Raw genomic sequence first — 7,612 nt, 5'->3', positions numbered from 1 at the left:
GCTCCGCGCGAACCAGTTCACCTAGGAAAACAACAAACTCATCTCCCACACAACAAGAAAAAAACTGAAAATTTCAATTTAAAAGTTTGTTAGTCCCATTTTTGATATAAAAACTAATCCAAATTATGCCTGTGTAATGCTAGAAAACATTTCGTTGTGTGTGATCAAGATCGAAACGGATTTGGAGCCCAGTGCAGGTAAAATCCGAAAGTGGGACTGCAGCAGACAAAGAAAGTCGATTTCACCATTATTTATTTATACACATTTAAATAGATTCCGAGGGAGCCGTGTCCGCCGAACACCCCACCAATCCACGAGTGCTCAAGGAAAGGGAACGCGATCGCGGACTTCGCCAGTCGCGCGACATCATCATCGAAACCTACACCAACCAGCGTTGGACGCGGGAGTTGAGTGCTCCCAAGGATCAGGAGACGGAGGGCAGCAGGATGAACTGGGCGGCGGCCCTGCAGCACGTCAACAGCCCCACGGCGGGCAGTTCTCGGGAGACCACCCCCCGGAGCGGTGATGAAACCCAGGCGGGAGGTCCACAGGCCACCTCGTCCAAGTTCCCCCAGGAGATCGGCTACTTCTCAGGCAATCCCATCGTCGAGGTGACCAAGGGTCTCATCCATCTGTACAAGAAGAAGTGGGTTTCCTTGTGAGCCTTTAATGTTATTATTACAATGACTAATTTCCCTATTCCTAAGCGAGCGCAAGGCCATCAAGGAGGCTCCATCCAACCAGCTCTGCCTGCTGGCTGTGCCAGCCACTCTAAACTGCCATGATCTGCTGAACTTTATCGCTCCCTGCCATGCGGAGATCAAGCACGTCCAGATTGTCCGAGATGGCAGTCCCAATCAGTTTATGGTGCTGCTGGAGTAAGTTAAATTCATGAGAAAAATTGCCTTTACTAATAGCATCCCACCTCTTTTAGATTCCGCTCGAATGAATCAGCTTTGGAGTTCTACAAGTCCTACAATGGCATTGCTTACAACTCCCTGGAACCGGACTCGTTGTGCCACGCTGTTTGGGTCTCGGCTGTTGAAAGGAGCGAACACGGAGGCCCACCAATGGGACACACCGAGCTGCCCACCTGTCCAGTGTGCCTGGAGCGCATGGACGAAAGCGTCGATGGAGTACTGACCATCTTGTGCAATCATGCCTTTCACGCCAGCTGCTTGATGAAGTGGGGCGACTCCACCTGCCCGGTGTGCCGTCATGTGCAAACGCCCGAGCTTGTTGAAGATTCCGTTTGCATGGAGTGCGAGGGAACCGACTCGCTGTGGATTTGTCTGATCTGCGGGCATGTAGGCTGCGGACGCTACCAGGGAGGCCATGCTGCCGCCCATTACAGGGCCACCAACCACACCTTCGCCATGCAGTTGGGCACCTCAAGCGTTTGGGACTATGCCGGCGACAACTTTGTGCATCGTTTGTTTCAGAACAAATCCGACGGCAAGCTGGTTGCCTCCCAAACCGAGAAGGACGAACGCGAGGAGAAGATCGACTCCATGCAGATGGAGTTCACTTATCTGCTAACTTCTCAGCTGGACACACAGCGCAAGTACTACGAGGAGCGGATGGAGAGACTGGAGCAGGAGTGGCAGAACTTCAAGGCGAACGCCAGCGAGGCCAAGACAGAGGTCTCCGAACTGCAGCAGCTCCAGCAGACCATGCAGAAGGAGAAGGTTAACCTGGAGCGCAAGCTAGCCTCGCACACAGCCAAGTAAGTAAACTAAAAGTCAATGAAACGTACTAAGGGAATAAAAAACCATTACTCTTGCAGGCTAAAGGAGGTGCAGAAGCAACTGAACGAGGAGCGTGAGTTGTCTAAGGCCCTGCAGACCAACCAGAGCTCCTGGCACGGCAAATATAAGATCTTGGAACAGCAGTACAACGAGTTCAAGCACAATCACGACGCCGAGGTCACCGACCTAAAGGAACAGCTGCGCGATGTAATGTTCTTTCTCGACAATCAGCAGAAGATGGCCAACTCCGAGCTGGCAGGCGCCTCCATCACTGGTATTGGCGAAAAGGAGCCTGATCCGAATACCAGACGCGGTAATCGTCGCAAGAAGTAAATCCTATCTACCATATACCATTCACACAATTGTATTTTGATTCGAGCTGCATTGTTTACCCGATCTTAAAAGGCTATGCACACCGAATATATAAGATTAATAACAGCTCTATATGTGATTTCCTTTGTGAAGCAAAAACCCAAGGATATAATATACCTAGTGTACGTTTACTATTACTCTTAAGCCAATTGAAAATCATATTGTCTAAAATGTATTGCGTTTTTATTTCGAATTAATTAAAAGTTTGTGAAGAAATCCATGGTTTTATGGTTAATTTAACACATTAGCTTGTGTACTTGTTTAGACAATTTTAAGATGAATGCAATCGTTTGTCAAGTGAACTAAAAGAGACCTTTGTGGCACTATTCGGGTGGAGGTGGAAGACAGGTATCCTCGCAGTGGAATGTGGGGTCCGAAAGCTCCTGCAGTTTGACCACCGGATCTGCCTGGAAGAGACCGACCTTCTCCTTCATTTCTTGTTCGTTGCGATCCAGGTTCATCAGATAGGCGGCAATGAAGGCACGCGGGTCCTGTGGCGAATGAAGGTGGAGCTGGGCGAAGGCCCGGCGGAGGACATCGCCCATCTGCTCCTTGATCTCGCCGGCCATGGCATCCACCGACTCCAGGTTCTTGCCCTTCGGAAGCCAGTCATATCCCTTGAAGCAGCAGCACTCACAGTAGGCCTTCGGATCCGATTCCTTGAGCAGCTTGAAGAAAGGTAACAGCTCCGACTCGCAACTCTTCACCTTGGCCACCTCGCGAACGAAGCGCTTGTGGAGCTCGCATATATCCTTCTCACAGCCCCGGATCACCTCCGCATCCTGGGAAAGGGTCGCTGTGCGCTTAATGTAGTCAACAGTGTTCTCATGGAAGGACTTGAACTTGCACTTCTCCTCGTTGTAGGCATACAGGCACTGGCGGGCATAAACAATGATGTTGTCCCGCCGCTTCCGTATCTCCTCACTTCGCCGGCTGAAATGGGTCTTCACCTCGTCCAGACTGCTGATCCGCTGGGCGAACTTGGTCATGTCCTCGATGCTCTCGCACACCACCTTGCCCCGCTTCTCGTGACCGCACTTCTGGTTCGCCATGTTGATCTTGTCCAGCTCCGCCTGCAACTCCAGTTGGAGGTTGCGCAGCTCCGTGTTCAAGCGCTTCACATCGTTGTCGTTGCAGATCAGCGCCTGCAGCATCTCGTGCAGGCAGTTTTTGTGGGGATTGGGCAGCTCATCGGGGCAGCCGGACAGCATGTTTAAGGAGTTAAATTGATATAATTCTTGAATAAAGAAAATGTATGTATATTTGTTGGAATCTTAACTTCTGTTCTTCTCTTTCCTTTGCTGAAGTTTTTATCAGCTTACTGAGATCCTAAAAAAGATCCTTAGAGATAGAAATGGATTTCATTTTGAAGATGATTACCTCAAATTAATATAATTTAACGTTTTTAGAAAATGGTTAATTTACAAACTTTTCAATAGTAACCAACAAAGGTTCTTTGTAAGTCTTAGCAGAATATCTAAATTTGGTATTTGGTAACCCATTTGACGTAGAATCTGTAGAAATTAGAGAATTTCAAGTGAATTAAAAATATATTTCCTCAGTTTAAATCATTGTAAACCAATCCTGCCTTTAATAACATAAGAGTTCTGATAATCACAAAAAAATAACACTTATCATCTTCATACACCCCACTACCCAATTCAAAATAGAAGTTATCAGTTAGAAGAATTACAAAAATTCTTCAAAAAAAAAGCAATCTTATACAAACCGGTTTGACCAGTAGCCAAATCTTCACTTGAATTGCGTACCCACAGCAACAACGATCAAAGAACGTAAATAAAAATTAAATTTATTTGGCAGCGAACAAAGACAGCAAAAAATAAATAAAATTTCTTAATGGTCTCCCCAAAAACCCCGCTTTCCTCAGACGTTTCGGCTTTTGTTCGTCTACAATTGGCACACGATCAATCATTATGTCTCTTCTAACACAATTTTATCTTGCCAAAAAGTCTGCTATTATGCTTTGATTGATACCCTATGGCATTGTATTTATAAGACTGTAGTCTATTATAATTATATCGCTTGTTTCTACATATTTTCTAGGGTATTAGCATAGTGGGATACCGAAAGTGATCTCCATACTCAACTCCCACTAATGGACGCAGGTGAAGCTTTCGAAAAATGAGTTTTGGCACAAGTCAACCTGTTTGCAGATAAAGAGAATGGGGGAAAGGTTTGGGGAAATCGATCTTTGACCATCTTGTACCTGTAATTAAGTAACTTAATTAATTTCACGCAAAACAAAGCTCATTTTAAACAAAACAAAAAAGTGACGTGGAGTTTGCAAAATTTTGATTCGAGCGTCTGAATAATTTTTGCATAATTTTCGCTTTGAATACAACTTAAAGAATTTGATGGATATTATTTCGCTTATCTTGTGATAGGGTATAATTTGATTAATTTTCTGCGATGAGTTTGGAATTTTTGGCGGGTTAGTTCATTTCGTTTCGAGTTGATAAATATGGCTGGCACATTTAAACCTAAAATGATTTCGAAAACAATTTTATCCGCCATCAGACTATTATTTAAATGTTGTGCAAAACGTAACCATAAAATGTTATAAATAAATTAAGAAATATATATTTAAATGTTAGATACCTAAAATAATAACTTTGCCTTAGACATCTTCTATAAATCAAACGATATCTGAATCCTTTAAAGTTTATACAGCTGCTTGATCAAATTTTCTATTTGGCATTCAGAACGAATGCAAATTATAATAATTAAAATTATTGAATGTGACTAATGAGCAAATATTGATTTGGAATCTGGCCCGGAGCAATACAAATGGGCGGATACAAAGCCGGAGTATGTAAAATAGATAAACAAATAACCCAAGGACCACAGATTCAAAGGCTGATCAAAAGGATGTGCTAGGATGGAAGTAAGGATCTTAGGGTGGTTTCCTGTCCCTAAGCAATCCATTTGCATAGAAAACTGACCCAGTTTCTTAAGGATGCTGACGATTTAGAGCAGGCAGGACATAGAGATCCTGCGCATTACCAACAAATTTTGAAAAAAATGAAATTTAAATAATTTACGTATTTTTCTATTCGAAAGAACAACGTTTTTTATCCTTTCTACCTCTATTTTTTGCGGAGGATAAATGAAAAATGATGTTTGACCCTGTCCTGCGACACACCCTTTTCCTTGATCACGTATGCAAATGCAGAGCGATGTCCCGGGACAGGATCCAGAGGGATTCAACCCTTTGAGGACAACTGGCGGCGTCCGATCCGCGAACGTGTTGTGCATAAATTAAGGCATCCTTTCGTCCTTTTGTCCTCGCACCCTTGGTGGTTCGGCAAGGAAACGCTTCCGCATGGAAATGAGGCAAAAAAATCCGGATTTTTTTCACTCCTTGTCTTCTGCCGTCTGCGCCTGCGTCTTTGTGCGATCGTCCTTTTTATCCTTGATCGTCACCCTGAGCCCAGTGTGTCTTGAGCCTTGTGGGTAGCCCGGCAGGGAGGACAAAAAAATCGTGAGAAAATTTCCAGCGCCAAATATTCAAATGAGGTAACCAAATGCCGCCCATTGCATACTTTTTTGGGTGATTTTTTTTGTCCGCACCCAAAAACGACGGCAAGAAAAAAATCATCAGGATGCATGCTCATCCTTGCAGCCCTTATTGTCGGGCTCATCAGTTTTTTAACCCATTTTTTTTCGGATTCCCTAATTTTTTATGCTTGACTACCGAAAAAAGTCGTTTATAATTGGACAGAGTTCAGCTTTTTTGCCGCGTTTTTTTCTTTCTTTCCTATTTTGAATATTGAAATCCCGTGTGACAAGTTTTTTTCTTCGTATTTCATGAAAAGGATCGTCAACTGAAGTCTTGTTACTGTAGTTTTTTATCCTTTTTTTTGGGTACTTTTTTCAAGCTGATTTTTTCTCTGTGATAGGCGGTGCGAAAATGTTAATTAAATTTTTGTTATTGCGCCATTTCAGGGAGAAATCCAGTTCTCCATTTCCATTCTTTCAATTACGCAGTTAATTTTTATTTTTTGTCTTTTGAATAAAATTTGTTCTACGATTCTTAACACGTGTTGGTTGTCGGGGATTTTAATTGTAAATTGTAACTGAATGGATGAAGAAAAAAATCTGGGGTTTTGCTGAGTAATTGTAAACATTGTTAAGTGTTTGATAAGCCTTTTTGATAAAAATTATATCCTGGGAACAAAACTTTTTGATTGAGTTAAAAAAAAAATAAATCCTGTTACCAATGGTTTTAAATAAAAAACATGTAATAGCAAAAAAAGTTAGTTTATTTTTCAGTTAAAATTTTTAGAGATCAAATTAAAAAAAGATTTGGTATAAGGGATTAAGGAATTACAACCCGTCGAAATGTAAAACCCTTATCCAACATCTGGTATTCTATAATAAGAGGGATCCGTAGTATGTGGAGCGTCAGTGAAACTAGTTTTTTGTAAGTAGGGCATAGAAATAGACAACAGAAATTTCCCCTAAATTCATAGATCAACATCAGACATCTGATATTAAGTATTAAACCAATGCAAATGTTCATTAAACTCTGAAGTCTTCAATATCTTCAAACATTTGCACACAAACTTGGCAATCGAAACGTTCAATTAAAGAGCCTCAAACCTTTTTTGCCAATATGCCAATACTCGCTTAAGTATCAATTACATAACAATCGAATTGATAAAGGGAAATCAATCCAAACACGGGCCCAGAAACCTCAACAATACCTCAACAGAGTGTGCCCTCCAGATCCAGTGTGCGAATATAATACCAAACCAGCCAAAGGGTGCAAATATGGATATAAGAATAGCTAACGAAAATCGCATCAAATTTCACAATATCGCACCTTATTAGAATCGAACAATATCGCGGAGCACAAAGCGATATTTGGCGAGGAGCTGGAGAAAAGAGGCCAAAATGCAAATGCCACAGGAACAAGAAGTTATGGGAAAAACATACACACCTTCCACTCCACTTCGATCTTTATTTCTCGAGCCCCGGGCTAATCGGTGGAGTGTATCCGCATATTGTGTGCATTGTCTAATAATTTCATAAATAGTTTATCCAAAAGAATTGCTGAATGCCGAACCGACTAAATGCCATTCGCGAACGGGTAAGGATAGAGAAAGGATCCCTTTCTTATGCAAAGAAGAGGACCTTCTCTGGGGTGAAAGGTTTTTTTTCTTTCGGCGATCCGGATGTTTTGTGTGCAACCCCTGATGGTCGGATCCTATCTCTATCTCTCCCTCCCTAGCTGAACTGCCTGGGTGTGTGTTTTGATTTCGGGTCTGGAGTTTAGAAACCATAAATCTATTGATGGCTTTGATGACGCCTTTCTGCAGCACCGAAATGATCTCTTGGCATTGAAAAATCATAGACAATATTCAAATGAAAGTCGTTTGCATAATGCCCTTCCCAATAGTGGAAAAATGGACTGCGTTGCACTCGGAGAAAAGCAAAAGAGATGTTTTAATACCAAACAAAAGCAAATA

The 7,612-nt window shown here is 42.4% G+C and overlaps 2 protein-coding genes across 2 annotated transcripts; one reads left to right on the top strand and one right to left on the bottom strand.

Annotated features, from left to right (window-relative positions):
* The first annotated feature begins 8 nt into the window (after positions 1–8).
* Positions 9–2,336, top strand: LOC108013822 (BRCA1-associated protein). Its single transcript, XM_017079799.4, has 5 exons — positions 9–197; positions 274–646; positions 708–878; positions 935–1,726; positions 1,787–2,336. Exons 1-5 carry the CDS (start codon positions 137–139, stop codon positions 2,079–2,081), a joined length of 1,692 nt encoding a protein of 563 aa, XP_016935288.4. The 5' UTR covers positions 9–136; the 3' UTR covers positions 2,082–2,336.
* Positions 2,337–2,355: 19 nt separating this feature from the next.
* LOC108017557 (uncharacterized) lies at positions 2,356–3,434 on the bottom strand. Its single transcript, XM_017084640.4, has one exon. The coding sequence runs from the start codon at positions 3,329–3,331 to the stop codon at positions 2,444–2,446; it is 888 nt and encodes a 295-aa protein (XP_016940129.4). The 5' UTR covers positions 3,332–3,434; the 3' UTR covers positions 2,356–2,443.
* Positions 3,435–7,612: the final 4,178 nt, after the last annotated feature.

The sequence above is a fragment of the Drosophila suzukii genome, chromosome 3 (genome assembly GCF_043229965.1).
Source record: "Drosophila suzukii chromosome 3, CBGP_Dsuzu_IsoJpt1.0, whole genome shotgun sequence".
Classification (NCBI taxonomy): Eukaryota; Metazoa; Arthropoda; class Insecta; order Diptera; family Drosophilidae; genus Drosophila; species Drosophila suzukii.
The sequence above is the reverse complement of the archived record's forward strand: the minus strand, read 5'-3'. Positions and strand labels throughout refer to the sequence as shown.

What these genes read in the sequence shown, in the direction of transcription:
- LOC108017557 (XM_017084640.4), bottom strand. Translation starts at nt 3,331, where the DNA reads ATGCTGTCCGGCTGCCCCGATGAGCTGCCCAATCCCCACAAAAACTGC.
- LOC108013822 (XM_017079799.4), top strand. Translation starts at nt 137, where the DNA reads ATGCTAGAAAACATTTCGTTGTGTGTGATCAAGATCGAAACGGATTTG. An exon ending in GGATTTGGAGCCCAGTGCAG is followed by an intron (nt 198 to 273) that starts GTAAAATCCGAA and finishes ACATTTAAATAG; the next exon opens with ATTCCGAGGGAGCCGTGTCC. An exon ending in CAGTTTATGGTGCTGCTGGA is followed by an intron (nt 879 to 934) that starts GTAAGTTAAATT and finishes CACCTCTTTTAG; the next exon opens with ATTCCGCTCGAATGAATCAG.